The 21,667-nt window shown below is 40.5% G+C and overlaps 1 protein-coding gene across 2 annotated transcripts; it reads right to left on the bottom strand.

Moving 5' to 3' along the window:
- Positions 1-2,070: 2,070 nt before the first annotated feature.
- On the bottom strand, positions 2,071-21,438 carry LOC138631103 (polypyrimidine tract-binding protein 2-like). Of its 2 annotated transcripts, none has more exons than XM_069715855.1 (17): positions 21,348-21,438; positions 19,979-20,000; positions 19,797-19,848; positions 18,982-19,145; positions 18,286-18,357; positions 18,123-18,194; positions 17,849-18,007; positions 16,752-16,862; positions 14,564-14,732; positions 13,154-13,231; positions 11,690-11,802; positions 8,576-8,609; positions 6,107-6,199; positions 5,628-5,744; positions 3,511-3,610; positions 3,326-3,403; positions 2,071-3,143 (listed from the first exon to the last, which is right to left on the bottom strand). In XM_069715855.1, exons 1-17 carry the CDS (start codon positions 21,353-21,355, stop codon positions 3,014-3,016), a joined length of 1,572 nt encoding a protein of 523 aa, XP_069571956.1. In that variant the 5' UTR covers positions 21,356-21,438; the 3' UTR covers positions 2,071-3,013. The 2 variants fall into 2 exon arrangements, with proteins under 2 accessions (XP_069571956.1, XP_069571957.1); XM_069715856.1 differs by lacking the exon at positions 21,348-21,438 and adding an exon at positions 21,058-21,341.
- Between the last annotated feature and the right edge of the window lie 229 nt (positions 21,439-21,667).

The following is a 21,667-nucleotide window of genomic DNA, read 5'->3' on the forward strand; positions in this document are numbered from 1 at the left end:
ATATTTTTAATATATTAAACTACCTACAGTGTCTGAAAGTCAAACTTCAACATACTTCTAGTTTCCATTGGTTTCAAACTCAACACAAGTTTTTATTTCAAACAATATCAATTCAACAATTTCACTCTCATAATGTCCATGAATGTCATCGTATTTGGTCTCTGTTCCTCCCCATGTTGGATAAAACCTGATTGTTTTCAGAGTTTCAGAGACTTCTGAACCCCCTCCCCCCCTTTAGAAACCTCCAGTATAACTTAATGCTGAGAAAGTCACTCTTTGCTTACAATTACAATCGGACTTCTGACACTTTCACCAAGTTCTAATGATGCAACTTCATGAGTTTTGTTCTGCTGGAAACTTGAGGCTCAGTCATATTTCCAACCGGTACAAAATGGCTCCAGTTGATTCACTTGAACAACGAGACGATGAAATCCACTTTAAGAGTCTAAACACCGACACAACTCAAGGAAACCTGAGCTTTTATTCAAAGGAGTTCACATGATCAATGCCACTGACCTCATTACTGTAATCTGAACTCTTTCATTATACATGTTTACTTTTGGACTGTATTTAAATTTATATGAAAATATGAGATTTTCAGTGTGCTCTCAGACACTTGGATCCCTCTAAGTATGACTGATAGAAAAATACTGTTTTGTGCAAAGTGATCAGACGACTGATCTATAACGAACAGTAACTGATACCTCAACCAACTACACCAGTAAAATCCTTCTTTAAGTACATTTTCATTTTTAATACCCAAAGGTCAGACCTAACAGAAAATATTTAATCATAGCTATACTTCTTTAAAAAGGAGAACACTGTAGATAAAGAGGCAAACAAATCAATCCAGAATAAAACTCGTTCTTCTTCCTGGGAACACTTTCACGTCTCGGCAGAAACAGAAAGAAAAGACAAGCCAACAGAGGAGTAAAGTGGAGAGAAAGAAGTGAGAGCAGAGAGACAGAACTGAACAGAGTGAGAGAAGTTTATTACAGGTAAGATACAGATGAGAGCAGAGGGCAGAAATAGTCCAAACACACACACACACACACACACACACTCACACACAAAATTTAAGTTTGGCTGGTTGGTAGAAAAGACATGTTTAATTTGTCCTAATCTGAAATCTTTTCACAAAACAAACTGAACTCAAGTAGAAAATTTACAATAGTACCCTAAAAGAAAAAAGAAAAAAAACTGTCCAAAAATAACATTTTGCAGCTACAAGTAAGAACAGGAGTGAAAAATAAAAAGCCAGTTTAGAGATGACGTCAGATGAAACAGTGAGTCGGTCTTCTCTGCATCTCTGATCCGACTGTCACACAGAACAGGTTCCATCCTTTTTAAAACTGATTAACAAAATAATCTGTTTTTACAGGTTTACAACAACAACCAATAAAATACTCTGTTCAAAGACAGAAGAGTCAACAGTGAAACCAGGTCACAGACTGAAGGCTGAACTGTGGTCCCTGCAGGTCTCTGAGACCAGAGAGCAGAGACCAGCACCACAATCACATGTTGAAACCTTAACAGACAGCATGAGCATGATTGTGTGTGTGTGTGTGAGCACGTGTATGTGTGTGTGCACGTGCGTGTGCGCGCGTGTGTGTGCATTGCGGGGGTGGGTGCGTGTGTGTGTGTGGGGGGGTGGGTACGTGTGGGGATGTGTGTGTGAGTGTGTGGGTGTGTGTGGGGGGGGATTTGGGGGGGCGGGGGGGGGGGGGTATATGGAGGATTTTAACAGTAAATGTCCGACTGTTCTATTCTTCAGGGAAACATCTACCTTTGAATCGGGATCGTGACGGACATTTCAGGGATTTTCAACTGTCATCAACAAGCATCTCCAGCTTCAAAGGATGACTGTTAATCCCAAAAAGCTTTTCAAATTCCCAAAGAAAAAAGGAGACTAAACTTTACTTGCTCCAAAATGATTGTTCAGCCATGGCAAAATGAGCAAAGTGTGACTCTACAGCTACATTTTCTTTGAGGATTTCTGGGTATTGAAGTCCTCAAAAACATTTTGAAAGCTGCAGGTTGTTTTAATGTAGCTCGTTAAAGAAAGAGCCACTCTTTTCCTCTTCCTGTGTTTTGTTGCTTGCTCGTAGCTGCATGTACAAATCGCAGTTGTTGAATGTGTGTTTGAGGCCATATTTTGTGCGAATATCTGAATATGTGAAATCATATAATCTGCTCGTGAGCATGTTTTATTGTGATTGCAACATTAAACTGATGCCCTACAACAGCAATCACTCCTGCGTGCTTGTAGCTGTAGATTTTATTTTAATGCACCAAATTGCAGAAATGAACAGGATGAGATTTGAAGGAGTGAACCTGCACGATGGACGTGTGTGTCTAAAAGAGTTCTTCTAATAACTGGAGACAAAGAGGAGTGACAGAATGACTGGTGATGAGTGTCTACGTGAACGACACTAGTTTGGGGTTAACAGACTATTTTTTGGGGAGCACAAAAAAATGGTTAGAAAGTTAAAATAGCCACACAATGAAGAGAAAATTGACAAATCAGTCACTGGATGAACTCAAACCTCAACAGAAAACCCAGGAAGACCCAGAACACTGCTTCACCGACTGATCATCTTGCAGTTGAAAACTGAAAATTTGCATTGAGCTGTGATTTCCATGAAAAAAAAGTGTTTACTGCTTTAAAGAGTATCTTAACACCGGACCAGGTCTCACATCTTATTCACCGTCACCACACCCAACACGATGTCCCACTTCTACAGAACCACCAGAGGTAAAAAAACAAACAAACAACTTACTAATTCAGCTGGTGTTTAGTTGCTCTTTAAGATGTTGTTGGGTTTAAAGCAGAACCACGTTTGGGCTGGGACTGAGGTAAGAACTGATCCTACCGGTCAACAAAATCACTTTGTGGGATTTGGACTTTCTCAAGTGAAAACTATTCACAGAAAATGTTGAAAAGAGGACAAATGACTTCTAGAGACTTCTTCACTCGTCGTAGATCTTAACCTTGAGGGGCTCAGTGTGACGGTTAGATGGTGGACTTGGAAAAGGAAACTTTCAGATGGTGATTCCCTCCCATGTCGTAGTTGTGAAGGTCCATCAGAGCCTGGATCGCTTCCTCTACTGATGACATCTGGATCAAGGACATTTTACGGTCCCTGATGAGGACAGAGCAGAAACAGGCAACAGGCTATTACAGGAAGTAACCAGAGAAGTTCACAGATCATGTCTTCTTTATTTTCAAAAGGAGGACATGCATCAATGTAAGAAAAAAGTTTCAGGATAGAAATTGCAGACATCTGTTGTGTCAGAAAGAGCTTCAAGGTGAAGTGGTTCTTACTGGAAGAACTTGAAGGCCTTGACGGTTCCTCCGCTGTTCGAGAACAGAAGGCGAAGATCATCCTCTCCAACTCCGTCCCTGAACACACAAAGATAAAAGGTTCTCAACCAAAGCAGCATGATGGAAAAGTCACCACTGACACACAAAGAATGTAATGTGACTGATATGTTTAATGGTCGTGCTACCGGATGTTGGAGAGGTGAAGCGTTGCTGATGGAGGAAAGATGTTCTGGAAGTTTTTGGATCCTGGCTTCTTAAAGCGGTGGAGTGGTGAGCCAGAGAAATCTGTCCAATGACAAATTATTGACATTAATGAATAAAATAGTATCAGCAGATCCACTGAGAATCCTGGTTGAATGAAGCCTCACTATGGATAGTCCAACCTCAAACCTCACAAATCTGGATCATCTGCAAAACTTGTAAAGTTTTGAAGTCTTTCTTTACAATCCTTTAATGGTCTCCAAATAAAATGCATTCGGCTTCTGATACACAGGGCGAATGTTCTTTGAACACAGTTTAAGAAGATGAGTTTTCTCTGGAGGTAGTTTCTGTTCTTTCTTTTCCAGATGTCCCGTCATGGAGCTGCATGTCTCTGCTCTGTGATTGTCGGTCCCACCAACAGTTCATGTTCTGTATCTCTATGCTGTCCTTTTCTCTCTCTGCTCTCCTCTCACCCCAACCGGTCGAGGCCGATGCTCCGCCCACCTCTGAGCCTGGTTCTGTTAACAGATGCTCCGCCCACCTCTGATCCTGGTTCTGTTAACAGATGCTCCGCCCACCTCTGAGCCTGGTTCTGTTAACAGATGCTCCGCCCACCTCTGAGCCTGGTTCTGTTAACAGATGCTCCGCCCACCTCTGATCCTGGTTCTGTTAATAGATGCTCCGCCCACCTCTGATCCTGGTTCTGTTAACAGATGCTCCGCCCACCTCTGATCCTGGTTCTGTTAACAGTTGCTCCTCCCACCTCTGAGCCTGGTTCTGTTAACAGATGCTCCGCCCACCTCTGATCCTGGTTCTGTTAACAGTTGCTCCTCCCACCTCTGAGCCTGGTTCTGTTAACAGATGTTCTCCACCTCTGATCCTGGTTCTGTCGGAGGTTTCTTCCTGTTAAAGGGAGTTTTTCTTCCCTCTGTTGGAGGTTTTTCTCCCTTAAAGAGGAGTTTTTCCCTCCTGGCTTATGTGGGAATTGTTAATTGTTGTGTTTCTCTGTATAATGTTGTAAAGTCTTGCTGTAAGGACTTTAATATGTTAAGTGCCATGAAATAAGCCGTGTTGTGATTTGGCGCTTTATAAATTTAATTTAATTGAATATTAAACAGTGCTTCCTGTATATTGCAATATTTAATTTTGGAATAATGTGGCTGCTATCACTGAAAATTACTGACTTAATTCATCAGGCACCATCACAACTGGAAAGGGTTATTGTGCACATGTCCTGGTTGTACTGGTATATTTCTGCCCAACTTTTAGATTTTATACTGCCTCTATGCAGCACCTCAGTTGATCCAGTTTAGCTCCTGTCTCTTTGAGGCTCCTGATGAGCCCACTCAGGTTTTATTGGCTACAGGAAGCTGCTCCTAGTCAGACTCCCACTGGTTTATGGATGTATTAAGAGAGGTGGGTGTGGCCCTGCGACTCAACCTTGCTGCTAAATTTTCCTAAAAATATGTGCAGTGGGCTGCACAGCACAGAGGCAAGCCTGGAAGATTCTTGTGCAGCAGGCAAGCACATTTTATTCAATTCAGCAGTCGCCATTTTGTAATGGTTTCCTGTTTCTATTAATATAGTCATGCAAAGACTAGTAGTCTGATTTCACTTCTTTTTCTTATTCTTTACTAAAAATGTGAAATGCCTCAGTACATGTTGAAGGCCGAACAGGATCAGGGATATGTGAAACAACAGAAATTACGTTTTAGGTTAAAACTTTGACAGTTTAACAGACTTGTGACATAACAGAATATAAATGACAGAAAAATATCCATTAATCATAATAAACCATTTCAAAGATATTACAGGGTTCACACTCAAAGTCAAATGTCAACATCCCTGCCTAAAAAGCAAAAATTAAATTACCTAAAATGAACAGAAAAGCAGACAAGAATTATGATTACAATTATGATCACACACCACGAGGCCGAGTCACGCTGATGTAACCAAAGTTCCCTGATATTCTATTACTTGGCCCCAAAAAATGATCAAATTCCCTGACTTTCCCCATTTGGAAAAGAGTTTTAAAAATCCCATGAATCGTGGGAACCCTGATCTTACCAAGTTGCCTTCCATGATTCAGATATCATCTCACCTTTAGTTAGTAGTTGGTCATCCAATCCCTCTCTGGGCAAAGCCACAGTTTGATGTTTGGACAGCGTCACTCTCATCACTTTACCAAACACCTTCTGACCGTTCAGGTGGCTCATTGCTGCAGACGGGAAAAATAGACAGCAGGGCCAAGTGAGAAGTCTGAAAGCCCGACATTTATCTGAGACAGAGACCATGTCCATTAAGTTGTTCTTCACAAAGTGACGAACACAGCTGTGATTTTCTAACCTTAAGACCTGAACCTGATTCTAGTGAGCAACAAGCTCATTTTTAGCTTCACTTAAAAGAGCAGTTTTCTTTGATTTGTATTTACATTCATGTCCTGACTTTCACTCTCTTCCACAAACAAACGAAACAAATGTTTCATATATAATAATACAATCATCTTAATTAATAAAACCATGTCTGGATTTATCTCAATTTCAATGCAAATGAGTTTTATTTTGACGATCCAGAACTCACCAAGCTGAGCCTGGTTGCCATCAGACAGCTGGATCAGAGCGCTGTCCTTTTTGTTGTAGAGGATCTTCACCCTCTGAACATCCCCATAGACCCCTGAAGGTGGAGAGGGAGAGAGAGAGAGAGAGAGAGAGAGAGAGAGAGAGAGAGAGAGACCGAGAGGAGGAGAGAGAGAGAGCATGGTGGAGGAGAGGACGAGGCAGAGGATAGAACAGACAGAGCAGGAGAGATGGAGCCGACGAAGATAAAAAAAAAAAGGAGAGGTGTGAAGGATGGAAGGAATAAAGTTAGTGTTAGAAAACAAATGGAAAGAAAAGATGGAATCTTCCCATTTAACTTCCACAAGAAACTCAATCAAATGCTTCTGTGTAACTGAGCAGTTTTGTGTTATGAGAGCGGAGCAGCTGATGTGACGCCGGTTAGCCTGAGCGGTGTGAGCAGGACTCAGAGACTAGCCGGTTTTAAAAAATGAAAAACTATAAAGGGGCAGTGGCGGAAGGAAAATACACTTTTACCGAAGCAGATGTGCACTAACCTAAGACAGGATATAAAACCAATAATGCACAAAGAAGAGATTTTAATGGAGAGAATTTTTTACTTTTTGAAAGATCTGTGGAAATCCTGCAGTTCAATAAGTGTGAGGGTAAAAATCGTTGGGCTAGCTGACAGACTAATGGGAATCCTCTGGTTTGCTTTAGGTGACTGATTGGCAGGTGACCCCGACTGCACAGCTGTAGAATAAAAAGCAAAGGTGTCCTTTGACTGCACTGGATTACAACAGTTCGGAGAACAAGGCAAAAGAGACAGAGGTGCAGAGGTTTTACAGCTGGAATGCATCTTAGTGAGTACCAGTGCACTGTCGTGATCAACTGAAGCATTAATGTGGTGAGAACATAAACACTAAAATAAACCTGATGGTTAAAGTATTAAGAGAATGACAAAGAAAACCTGCATCAATGAAATGGTTTCTACACTGCTCTTCACGAATAAACATGAAGGTAAGAGGGGTGCGAGCACCAGAGCAAATCAGGCATGTTGCCAACGGGGCACCTGATCCAGTCCTAAACCTGCTATTAGAATAAAACCCTTGCACATTCCTTTTATCTAGAAAATTGACTCCTATTTGTTTTTGCTCTGCCTTCGCAGCTCTAATGAGGCCGGATGTTGTGCAAATTATTGCCACTGCGAACCGCAGCTGCTTTACATAAAAATATTTTCAGTGGCAGCTTTTATTGTGAAGCAGCTGCAGGGGGGCACATCTGTTGTTGGCACATCTGTTGTTGGCTTAAAATCAGTCAAACTCTGGCAGACTAGTTTCTGAGAGCGTTTAAAGGACACATTCATGATTTTTCAAGTCTGTCTTAAAACAACACTCAGGTGCTCATATTCACATTGAAGCAGGTTGTAATGTTTGTACTAGTCATGAAATAATCCCTTCCTGATGTGAGTGATGCCAAGTCACTCACATTCTCACACACTCAATCAATCAAAACAAAGTGTATTCAAATGTTGATTTGAATCTGACGATGCTTCAGAAGTGGATATCTTCCAAAGTTCTCTTCGTGTTAGTCTCCTGACCTGCACCATGAAAACACTGTTAAAATAGTTTGCTTTTAAGCAATACATGCAAAGTTTGCAGGAGCTTGCAATTAAAAAAAATTCCCACAATTTTCCCACAAAAGATGTTGTCAGCAGAATCTGTGCTGAAAGTATTACGGCATAAAGCAGTCTCATCACCAAATAAAACTCTTGAGCACCGGTCACAGTCACAGACGGTCTGTTCTGGAAACAGTATCCCATACTGAAAAGGTTTAAAAGATTTGACAGGATTTATAAAGAGATTTGTAAAGATTTGATGTGTGATGCTCGGGGCGGTTGGAAGACGTTTTAATGAGCACAATGCAAAAGTGGAATGGTGACAACAAATAATAATAATACCTGTTTCAGTGCTCATATGGTGATCAATGTGCTCCAAGACAGACTTGTAAAAACTGAGAATGAGGAAAGTGTGGCGCGGGGTTTTAGATACAGATGTGCAGGTGATATTTTGCAGGTCGTATTGTGGTTTTAGGTTAACTGTTATCAAATGAAGATACATTTTACAGATGATATTCAGTAGTAGTGTATGTAAACAGAGGTCCCAGTCAGTCATGTCATTTTACCTGAAGACCCGATCTACAAACTCTGGACAAGACTTAGTCTTTATGGAGTTTTGACAACACATAAATGATTTTGGTGTCTTTGTCCTCATCAGTTAAGTGATGCACTGACCGAACCGACTGTCAGACTCACTGCTCTGGTGATGTAGAGACAGAAGAAGATCTTAACTCTGCAGTGTTCAATATGATAGAGAAAAGCTCAGAAATAGAGAGATATAGAGGAATGGAGTATCCACGACATCACTGAAGAAAGTGAACAAAACTGGATTAACAGAGAGAGATATACAGATAGAATAGTAGAGGTTGAACATACCGAAGAGGGTAAAGAGACTTTGAGGCGTGACCATCTTTAGAGAGAGAGACCGCAGAGCAGAGGACAGGAAGAGGAGGAGCAGAGGAGGAGGGAGAGGAGAGACGAAGGTAGAGATCAGACCGCCCAGCGTTGGACGAGGGGGGAGGTGATGTTTTCCATGATGATGAGGGGTGGAGCAAAGATGGAGAGTTTGGGGGGAGTGGGTCAAAGGGGGTCAAAACAGCAGCGAATGTTGGGTTTGGACCAGATTAAGATAAGTGAAGATGGAGGAGAGGAAGGGGAGGCAAAAAAAAAACCCAACAACAGTACATCAGGGTAAACGTACATGGGGTGGGGGTGGAGGGGGTTTTACATTACACAATGTATGGCCATAAAGAGGGTCAAATGAAGAGAAAATAAAGTGTGAAGGGAGGAGCAGAGGAGGGAAGAAAGGAGGCAGGGAAGGGAGAAAGGAGGAAAGGAGGACAAAAACCAAAGCAGAGGTCAGTAAACAGAGCATCAGTGGAACATCAACGGAGTCTGAATGATTGCTGGTTCGATTCCAAAAACACACACACAAACACACCAAGTCACACACACACATTTATTCCAGTTTGGTTAACACCCCCCCCCCTCCCCCACACACACACACACACACACACACACACGCACACACACGCACTCCCTGCTGGATGCAATTAACAGTGAGGAAAAGAAAGGCTGGGAGGAAGGTAGAAAATAATACAGAAACAAAATAGGTAATAAATAGTGAATGAAAGAAGGTGTGTCAGGAGATATCAAACCAAAAGGGGGCAGCACCATGAAGCAGATGGCTGGAGGTGTCAGGAGCCTGAACAACTACTGTCCATGACTGGCAGATCAGACTGACTGACCGACCGACAGTAAACAACAATGCAACTTCAATTTAACCACTTTAATGGCATAAAAAAGTCCTTTGTGATGCAATAAAACTTCAAATCCAGGAGGATTTACAAAACTATTAATCACGGAACACAAACTAATTTGACAAAATAATGTCCGTTGTATAATAATTATTCAGCAGGATGTCAAACATCCCACAGGAACCATCATTATATAATGCCATCCCTCTTGAATGGGATGATCACTATACTGTGTCCATTGCTGAGATAAGAGTCAAGATTCAAAATAAAAATCAGGACCCTCTCCAGATGTGAAACATTTATGTTGTAGATGGAAAGGCCACAGCACACAGTAGCTAAACTAACCCAACAACTTCCACTTGTCCAGCTCAGATGCGCCTGTGCTGGAAATAAGACACAAAATCCATCGCTGGCGGTTGTTTTACTGCCCCATTTCCAAAACATTTGGGATGTAAATAAAAATCAGAATGTGATCATTTGCAAATCATTTAAACCCATATTTAGTTGAAAGTAGAACAAAGACAACATATCAAATGTTGAGACTGAGAAATTGAATTGTTTTATGAAAAACATATGCTCATTTTGAATTTGATGCTAAGACTGGAAAAGTTGTGTAAAGCTAAAACAAACACCCATTGGAACATCTCACAACTAATCAGGTTACCTGGCAACAAGTCAGCAACATGATAAAAGGAGCATCCCAGAGAGGCAGAGTCTCTCAGCAGTGAAGATGGGGAGAGGTTCACCACTCGGTGAAAAACTGTGGAAAAGTTCCTCAATGTAAAATTGCAAGAAATTGGGATTTCATTATCTACAGTTCATAAAATCATTAAAAGATTCAGAGAATCTGGAGAAATCTCTGAACACAAGGGACAAGGCTGGAAACCAATATTGGATGGTGGTGATCTTCGGCCCTCAGGCAGCACTGCATTAAAAACACACTATTCTGGAGTGGAAATCACTGCATGGGCTCAGGAACACTTGTGAAAACCATCGTCTGTGAACACAGTTCATCGCTGCGTCCACAAATGATGTTAAAACTCTCCAAAGAAGAAACCAGATAGAAACATGATCCAGAAACACCGCCGCCTTCTCTGGACCGAGATCATTGAAGATGGACTGAGGTGAAGTGGACAACTGTCCTGAGGTCTGATGGATCAATACTTGAAATTCTTTTTGTAAATCACGGATGCTGCATCCTCCAGGCTAAAGAGGAGAGGGACCACCCAGCTTGTTATCAGCACACAGTTCAAAAGTTTGAACATTTGATAAGTTGTCTTTGATCTATTTTCAATTAAACATTGGTTTACATGATTTGCAAATCATTGCATTCGGTTTTTATTTTCATTTTACACAGGGTCCCTACTTTTTTGAAACGGGGTTGTAGATTTAGTGGCTGAAAAACATCTCATGGATTCAGCACTCACAAAATGAAGAATGGCCACACCACACTCAACCACCAAGTAGTCACTGGATTGTATTGAGCTGCTGCTCTCGAGCTAATCGGTCGCCAGAGAGAACTGTGTGCTTTTATAGCACAGCGGATATGCAGCTCTTGAACCAAGACTTTACCAGAGGGGGCCAGAAATGTGAAAACCACCACTCCACAATGGAGTCCCCCTGACCAGAGACAGGGACAAAGACAGAGACAAAGAGGATCTGAGAGAGAGATGGAACACACAGTAAAATATTCAGTGTAGATGTAGAGAAACAGACAGTCGGTGCACATTTACTGAAATAAACTGAAAATAGACAGAATAAAGAAATCTAAGATCAAAATATAGAAGTATGTAGGTGTTCATGACAGAGAAAAGGCTGGGCTTCAGAAACACAACAGAACTTTACAGATTCGATAGACAGATATCATGTGGTCAGACAAAAAGTAGCTGAAAATATTGTAGGACATTCAAGTTTGGGACCTGTGACAGAGCAAAAAAATCAATCTGGAGAATCACACGCACATATACACACACAGACACACACACCAGAACATTTTGTTGTGGAAAAACAAGTTCCCCCACGTTCAGCCGTCTGTGGGGATTTTTTGGGAACATATAAACCATACACACACACACACACACACACACACACACACACACACACACACACACACACACACACACACACACACACACACACACACACACACACACACACACACACACACACACACACACACACACACAGGAAATCACACTCCATCACAGTGAAATTGTGCTTGTGGTTAGTGTACCTCTTCATTCAGGTTGGACGCCAGCAGAACCCCGGACACTCCGGACCCGGACAGAGCAACACGACCTGCAGCTGCTGCTGCCGCCGCTGCAGCGCTCAGAGGACTGATGGCTCCTGTTAGGAAGGCAGAAAACTAAGAGCTTAAAACTACAACACTACAAAGACCAACACTGGACTAATATAATAGCATGAACATGTCTACTCCCTCTTTGATGGATTTAAAAGATTTTAATCACTGCAATAAGACTGTACAATAACTCACCCCTGGCAAAATCCATCACACAACAATAACACAATATCTGTTTTTTCTCGTGTGTTTAAAAAAAACAAAAAAAACCAACAAAGAAACATTGCACTATTGTTTAGTTAGTTTTAATTATTCAATTTTATGCTATTTATTGTATATACTGTGCATTTTTATATTTAATATTTTTTTACTGTTATCTTATCGCTTTCCTGTACCTATAAATGCTGCTATAGTGAAATAATTTCCCCTTGGGGATTAACAAACACACAAACAAACAAACAAACTAACTATCTATCTATTCAACAGAAATATTGCAGCAGAAATTGAATACTGTTTAACAATTAACCTCGTGTACTACAGCATAGAAATACATGCATGGAAATCAGAAGGGTGAAAAACTGAAACAAATCAGAGAGGATGATGTGCTTAGTGCCATGGTATGACGCCAAATTACATTTCAGTTACTCCACTTTCAAGCCAGAGGGCTGATGATCTTTTCAACATCATTTTAATAAAAAACTAAAGCAATCTCATGTCCTATGAAACAGTGATTTTATGACAATAACAATACTATTAAAACTCAGCAAATACAAATAAAGCACAGATTTTCCTTCAACAGATGACTTTTTCACAAGAAAAATTAAATCTAGTTAAGTTGAAGAACCGCAGTTTAAACTAAGGTTCTGCTAATACAGGATCGTGAGGTCCTGTGCAGACAGTTAAATATTAACATCTAACATCTGACAGCTCATTATATTTAGTTCAAGCTATGACTTCCTGCAGAGTAGCAGGAAAAAAAGCCATTCACTGCACAATAAGATAGATAGATAGATAGATAGATAGATAGATAGATAGATAGATAGATAGATAGATAGATAGATAGATAGATAGATAGATAGATAGATAGATAGATAGATAGATAGATAGATAGATAGTTACTTTATTAATCCCACAAAGGGACATTTTTTTTCTGTATGTAACACAGGACACTGCACTGCACCCATCTGCTTACAAAATGATTATAATGATCAGTTGTTCATCAATCTTGAGGCCAGTATTTCCCTCGCGTATTGATTTGGCTTAATATCAACCAACCTATTTTCCAGCTTTTAGAGAATCAGAGTAGGACGTGACAAAAGACAGGGCAGCAGCAGGACATGAAATAACAGATACAGACTGATGGAAAAACTAAATGAGAAAAATGAAAAGGATAAGTACCTCCACCCTGCGAGAGGGAGAGAGAAGATGAGTAACCTCCTCCACTGGAGTAGGAAGCTAGTGCTCCAGACGGGGTACCTACAAGACATGACAACTACATTTATACCACAAAACACTGATCTCACCTAACAATCCAAACCAGCAGTACAAATATCACATAAAACAAAACCTGAATGAGTAATATGTCAGAAGACGTAAACATTTGTTCAAAACATTAAACAAATCAGATTTTATAGCGTCAAAAAAAAAAAAAAAATCATTTTTCTGGCTTCTAACCGATTCAAATGCAGGTACGAGATTAAAAAAAAAAAATTGTAACGATGCAAAACTGCCTGGTTTCACCAAGCGGCAACCATCAGTGATGTCATCGTTGGTTTGTGAACGTTATGAATCCTCCAGTTCAGATTCTGTCCGTCACCATCTTTGCTAGTTCGGAGCGGTTTGGAGCAGGAAGTGACCATATTTGGATGAGCTGGGGGAGGAGCCAGAGGTGGATCTGACCGATCTGATTGGAAACCTGACAATACTACGTCCCGCCCACCGATAGCTGTAACCTGACTGCACCGCAGGCCTGTCAATCAAACAGACACGCCCCCAAAAACAGGTCTTCTTGAATCTTCTTTTCTAATGAATGAGGGATTATTTTCAGATGGACCTCCAGAAAACTAAGAAGAAGGAGTGACTTTAGCTAACAACACCGAGATAACTGATGGACACATTTTATTCACTTTGGATTTGATGAGAGAAGTTGAATGGGAGTCTATGGAGCCGGAGGCTTTTTGGAGCCGACCTCTAGTGGCACTCGCTGGTATTGCAGCTTAAGACACTTCTGCATCGGAACCATTTTCAGACCCGGAAGCCAGGTCCACTTGTATATACAGTTTATGTTTAGGGTACACGCCTGTATCACCTTTTCTCTATTTCTTGTGTGATGTTTGGTAGCCAGAGCCAGCATGTCTGTTGAGGTGTGACGTGGTAAAGACAAAGTTTTGGAAATAGTGGCAATACTGGTTTTCATCAAGTTGCTATAATTTTTCTAATTCTGAAACTCTCCTATACAAGTTGTGATGACAATGTGGCAGTGGATTTTAAACAGAAAGGGTGAGGATGTATTGATCAGAGTGGTTCAGCCATCTTGTGTCTTTCCCATTCAACCTGTCTTTAGCTTCACATTCCTGCTCTCAGGCGAGCCCATGATTGAGCAGCACGACTGGCAAAAGAATGACCTGGAGGATGTCTTTTATTCAAAGTGCATGAATGAACCCTGCTTTACTTGAAACTGGCGTGCTATTTCTGAATAATCTTGTTGACATCAGACATTTTGAAGTGTGATAGTAGAGAAGGATGGATACCCTGGAGGGTCATATGATTGGATGTTGTGTAGGCAGATGAAGATAGAGGTGTACTTACCCAATAGAGAATGATCCTTGTTGGTTGACTCTCCGTCTCCTGTGGGAAGGTCAGGCCTGGTGTAGTCTCGACTCTTGTCGTTGTTGTATTTGACGTTGAGGTTGACCAGTTTACTGAAGTCTATCCGCAGAGTGCAGCATGAATTATAGATATTCTGTCCATCCAGAGACTACAGCAGCAGGGATAAGAAGGGAGACAGATTTTTGTTTAAATGTTTTTCATCCAGTCTGTTTTATGCCAATAATAGCTGTCAGTGCACCTTAGAGGCCAAAACGGATATTATATTTAGTTTAATATTTTTTGGTACTTTTTCGTTTGATAAAGAAACTACCTTCTTTCACTCCCCTTCCGACCTATCCAACTCATCAATTTTAGATCGCTTATCTCCTATTTTCCTGCAAATCCCTTTTGGAGCTGGTGGGTTGCACAGGTCCTACTTAAGGCCCTGTGGATATCTGACCAACGTAAATGCCTAAACTGTATGCGAGTCTATTGGTCAATGCCTAGTCTCTATTATAAATATCTCCCTGCAATCTAGATGTGTCACAATTTATTTTAAAAATGCAGTTGTTTAGCATCTTATGTAAAAAAAAACTAACATCGATCCATCCTATCCTAAAAACAAAATGCCAATATTTAAACTGCCTTTTATCTCAGAAATTTCTAGAGAAAGTTGTTAAACAGCTGTTCAATGCTGTCCTGACCGCACACAATATTTTAGACAAATTCTTTTTGTCAAAATAACAGTCTCCAATGACATAATAAATGCTTCTGATGTGGGCGAAAGCTCCGTTTTTGGCACTGCTGGATCTTAGTGTTGCATTTGATCCTGTAGATCAGTGTCTTGATTGAAAAGTGTTGGCAGTGGGTGGAGATCTGTGGACTGGTGCACCTCCTTTCTCTGAGATAAAACTTATTCTAGCAAATTCAAATGTATTTAATATTTGTGTTTCAAACTGTCTTGTTTGCCGAACTGTATGATTATTATTAAGGAATGGTAGCCTGACGACTTTTTACAGATAAATGCAAATAAAAACAGAGGTTGTCATTATTGCTTCAGACAGTACACACCAATCAGCCACAACATTAAAACCACTGACAGGTGAATCATAACATATATTATAACAGCCCAACAATAAATAATCCCCTCAAAAGGATATTAATGTTCAGTGGTTAATCAATCTGAATGAGAGAGGTGCTGATATATTTTAAGTCATTTTGGAAACTGTAATTTGTGGTGCTTCTAAAGTGAACTGATATTTACTAACAGGTGTTCCTGATATTTTATCAAGCCAATTCATTTAAATTGGAAGGACAAAATATTAGGAACACATCTGAGTGACATTTCTGCACTGGCTGGATAAATGTAAACCGAGCCAGCTAACTTCCAGTGTAGCCCAGAGTTAACCTGGATGGGGACAAAATAATTCAATAATATGGCTCTTAAGTACTTTCTAAAAAGTTATCGGACTGTAATGTCTCTCCATTCAGTTCCTTCGCTCGCGTAGTTTCTGTTCTTTCTTTTCCAGATGTCCCGTCATGGAGCTGCATGTCTCTGCTCTGTGATTGTCGTCTCCACCAACAGTTCTTCTCTTCTATCTCTATGCTGTCCTTTTCTCTCTCTGCTCTCCTCTCACCCCAAACGGTTGAGGCAGATGGCCGCCCAACTCTGATCCTGGTTCTGTTAACAGATGCTCCGTCCAACTCTGATCCTGGTTCTGTTGGAAGTTTCTTCCTGTTAAAGGATGTTTTTCTTCCCTCTGTTGGAGGTTTTTCTCCCTTAAAGAGGAGTTTTTTCCTCCTAGATTATGTGGGAATTGTTGAATTGTTGGTTTTTCTGTATAATGTTGTAAAGTCTTGCTGTAAAGACTTTAATGTGTTAAGTGCCATGAAATAACCTTTGTTGTGATTTGGCGCTATAGAAATAAAATTGAATTGAATTGAATTGAATTGAATAATGATCATATGGAGTAAAAGTATGTGGCTATGATAAAGGCTATGGTTGCCGTAAGATTTTCAATGACAGTTTTGTGGTTTGAGATGACAACAAAGACTAACAGTGAATATCAGTCAGTCTGAGCCAAAACAAACTCATCAAAGCTTTAACAAATGAATGCGAACATAATAACCTAGATTTCTTCAGGTTACTATTGTATGAGTCATAGTTTTCATTTATGTGTGATCTCACCAGTTTAGCTTGTTGTGCGTTGACAGGGTCACTGAACTGCAGAAGAGCCTGAAACTGGTTGTTCTTGGTGAAAGTTATAATCTTCATTACAGTCCCAAACTTGCTGAAGATCTGCGGGGGGGGGGGGTAAATTTATAGAGAAAAGTGCAGAAACATGGTTAAGCTTGAACTGAGTTCACTGAAATACATTTTTGTAACATTACAGTTGAAGCTATATAGATACATGTAGTGCTGCACCGGTTCGAGTTTTCACTGTAGTATAACTGGATAATAATCCTCTATATGGTATTTATTTTCTAAATAAAACACTTTCATGTAAAAGTAGGATTTGACTGTTGTACTTGTTGAGGTGGAGCTCTTTTGAACTATTTTGCATCCACCTGCAACTAATGATTAATGTCATCATAGATTAGTCTGATGATTATTTTCTCTAATAATTGATTGATTATTTGGTTTGTAAAAATAGTGAGATTTGCCGTCACAAACAATTGTCGAAAAAAATTATCAAAACATTTGCCAATTGACTGAAGGTGCGTGACAGGGCAGCCCGACTCATCCTGTCTCAACCTTTAACTCACTTATGTCCTCTGAAAGCCACTTTGTGTCCACATTCTTTGCAAACTGTATATTTGTCCTTGAGGACAACTCCATGTTAATTTTTAGGACATCTAAAGTAATCCCACACTGCTGCTTTTAAAGTACTTCTTCAGAGGATGTGGATCAGTGATATAATCAGTCCCATTTTCTCTGCTGAATATGTGTGTGTGTGTGACATCAGTTACTGAGTGTGACAGAGGAAGGAAGGAGATGTGGTCTGCAAGCTGCGGCGGAGATTCTCTAATCAGAAGGAAGCACAGTATGACAATCACCGACGTTCATACCATATTGTACTGCTGCAACCCTGGACATGCGAGTTACCAACTAATATGGACTTTTGAAAGGCATCACACAAAATCTGAAAGGGTTGAGATCATCCATGTAATGTTCATTTCTTTGTTTAGTCTTTTTTTGTGGCCTTAACATGATGGAAAAGGTCAAACTTGTTCATGAGCTGTGTAAACCAATCAGACTGGAGGATCTAAGTGTTCAGGTTTTACCTGTTGTAGGACATCCAGTGTCACAGGATAAAACATGTTGTCGATTATGATTCGCAGGACGGGGCTGGGAGGTGGATTTAGATCCAAAACTCCTGGATCAGAGGAGGGAGAGCTTCCATCCTGAACTGCTGACACCGCCTGCAGCACCGCCTGGGCCCGCTGGGAGGGAACAACACAGGAAACAGGTGGAGAAGAGCCACGAAGGAGTACATCAACCTAATGCTGGGTTGGTTGAAGAACAATGTTCAGTGTACAAATACATGTTTGTGTATACCTGGTTCAGAGCCGAGTCTGTTTTCAGTTCCTTGTGGTTGGAGTACTGGATGAACACAGGAGTGTTTCTCACCTTAAAGGAATAAGATCACACAAGTCACTTACTGCCTTACAACTACAACAGAAAGTATTAGTTATGTACAAAGTGAATAAACCTTTCAGACCTGTGGTGTCACAGCTGTGTAGTAGTTCACCATAGTAATGGCTGCCTCCTCGGTACCCAACTCCAGAAATGCCTGAAAAAGATAGAGCCAGTTCAACCTAGCCAATCACCTCCAGGACACCGAGCTTCATGCAAATATCAGTCTTGCACGACACATATGGTCACGAGTTTTCTCTCCTTAGTATGGAAAATGTAATGCAAAGTGTACGTTCAGCTCATCCCGTTATTCTCATCATTGTTTCCAGAGGTTTTTTTCCCCATGTTTTAGGTTCTAGGAAAGTTCTGTCTCGTGGTCTCCATGCAGGTCGTTGTCCAGTTTTACCTTCTGTCGTGCCTCTCACAGTAACATCTCCATCTGAAGGATGTAATAGCACCGACTCTCATCTGACCAACATACACTGTCATTTGAATGTCTAACAGCAGGATTTGAAGCTGAATGGAGTGACATTCTTTTCACTCTTTGGTGAATAAAGCAGAATAAGCAGCCTCACATTGTAATTTTAGGAGCCTGGATTCTGCTACTATTTCATGCTATTTTCATGAACAGCTAATATTAGCAGCAAATCTTAAAGAAAAAAAAGTGAGACAAGTTTGGAAAAACAATATAAATGGTCTTGCATGGAGCCTAATGAGGACCACATTATTCTCTTTAGAATAATAATAATAATAATTTGATGGGAGTTTTGCCACAGTTTACCTGGTTTTTCCCCTTCAGCATCAGTATGTTGGTGACCTTTCCGAAGGGAAGTCCCAGAGCAATGACTTCAGTCTCTGACACTTCACTGGGAAGTTTTCTGATGTGGAGGACTCTGGAGGGAGGCGATTCATCCAGGCGCTGTTTCTTACTGTCGCTGCCGTTCGCTGAACATGGAGACACACACACACACAGACACACACACAAATATTTTAAATATGACACAACACAGGATTCTGCTATTATTTCATGCATAGAAAAGATAATCAGCAATGACTTGATGACTCAACTTGTCTTTACAGTCATAAATCAAGCAAAGATTCCCAACATTACTTTGATTCAGCTTCTGAATACTTGGGCCCCTGAAATACTTGTTAAGCACAACAAGCGGTTTGATTATATTACTTTAGAAGACCAAATATTAAATTGAGAATATAATCATTAGTTGCAGACCTCCAGATGTAAATGATGTCACTTTACACACCCAGAAAGTTAAATCTATTCCTAAGTAAGTCATAAAAGAGCTGTTAAGTATAATTTAATTACTTCCACATCTTTACCCACACATTTAATGTTAACATATATTTCTAAATAAAACATGCAAAAAAAGTTTTCATATCTCTTTCAAATAATTTACGACAATATAATTTTCTATTTCTCCCGAAAAATATTGCTTTTCTTTCTTTTCTTATAATTGGACATTTTTCTTTTTTGGTGCCATCATCTCATGTCCTTGACACATGAAGGATATAAGACACAACATGCAGTTATCAGGTGTTTGAGCTCCATTTCTTTCAATCTCATGCTCATGAACTCACCAGTCATTGAGGTGGGGCTGCTACCGTACATGTTGAGCTCATCTGAGCCTCTCTGGAAAAAAAAAAAATAAAAAAAAATGAAGAGTTAAAATGTTCTTTACATACAGATAGTATCGATAGATATAGGTAGATAATATCATACAGACATGTGCTTTTAGGTAAAGATAAGTAATGCAGCTCACCTTCACACCAACCGCAACATCACTGCCAACAGAGAGAATGCAGAGAAGAGATTAAAGATCAGGAAAAGAGAAAATATGTCTTGGCAGTCAGAGTTTTACATTTTCTAAACACCGTACAAATACTGTATACACTGTTTTCACAGTTTTATAGTTTGGTAAAACTTTAAAGGTTCTGGTTCTGGTAAAGTCTTAACCCACATGCCATCCATCTGTACAGATGCAACTGGTGGTGAAACCTACAAAGCTTTAAAGAGAAATCATACAGTGTGAATGTTGAAATGCATCTGCACTTTTTAGACCTTTAGTTTTTGGTTTTCATTTTAGATTCTGATCACTTGTCAGATTCTAGCTCCTCTCATCCAAGTGAGACGGATAAATGAGTGTCACCTTGTTGTGATGGCTTTTAATTATATCATGACATATGGACCGGCTATATACAGCAATTAAAAGTTCCATACGTGTACATATTCAACAATGCTTCAACGCACTGATGTTGGTTCATTTAATCCCCTTTTGTCGCTGCCAACATTTACAACACAGCAACAGATTCCTCATAAATACATCTTATATTCATCACTGTGATTCAAAGGGACTTTTAAAACCAACCTAAGAGCCAAACTGGAGTTTGTGTTATTGGTCGTTGCCGTTGTTCACTCTTTGTTCTGTAATGTTACATGTCGTTGTGTCTCTGAATGCACAAACAGGACATGCATTCACGTTTCAGGCATCTGCTCTTATAAATAAATAGCTAAGTTGTAAACAACGAGCCTGCAGAGGTTGCGTGTCGCTCACATAAGCTGCAGACAAAGGAGCCGTTCAGTTGAAACTAAGCTCGCAGCACCGAGTGACAGGTTGCATGACGCGGTTCATTAATAACACACGAATAACTAATAGCTTACAAAAGCCTTAATAATCATCAATAACGGTCCCCATTAATCATAAAACCACTTCAAACCTAAATTACACGCAGTCTTAGCTATATTAATGAAGCCAGCTAACGTCAACATGGATTTGACCCTCGACACAAGGTTCGTAGTAAAATGATCTCGGTTGCTGCCTTTGACGGACAGCTCGCTCACTTTAACGCCGCCGAAGTGAGAAGACGCAGATGGTCGTTAGTTCTGCTCTTGGACCTTGTTCTTCCGTGAACTGACACCTCCGTACAAACACGACAACATCAAAGTAGCACATTTCTTGCTTGGCTGTCGTTAGCACGCTAACGTCATGTTCCTCTCAGTCCACAGTATCAAGGTTTACAGCGCAGCTAACATTTAGCACGTCTTCAACCGAAGCCGAGGGCCTGGCTCATCCCGACTACGCCCCATGCAGAGCTGCGGGGGAAGGTGATCAGTGATAGAAGCCCGTTTACCCGTCCATTGCAGCTCTTTGTCCTCCTCAGTCTGTTGATAATTCAGCACACTTCGATGCGAACACTGGGAGCAAAATGGGCGTTCTTCCTCTACGACTTCTTCTCTGGGATTTTAAGGGCAGCTGGCGTCCTGAACGTTGTGCTACTGCCATCTACTGGAGGTGGTTAACAACTGCAGTTTTCAATACGTCCGACACTCATCAGTCCTGCTCTTATTTGGAAGCATCTACTGCCTGCCTCCTTTCACACTTCAGTATCCCTCTTTACTCCTGTTTTTGTTTGCCCTTATAATAAAATTTCTTCAAGAATGTTTATGCATT

Source organism: Brachyistius frenatus, unplaced genomic scaffold (assembly GCF_029030835.1).
Source record: "Brachyistius frenatus isolate BFR_SWC_R1_liver_20210118 unplaced genomic scaffold, ASM2903083v1 Contig_149, whole genome shotgun sequence".
Lineage (NCBI taxonomy): Eukaryota > Metazoa > Chordata > Actinopteri > Embiotocidae > Brachyistius > Brachyistius frenatus.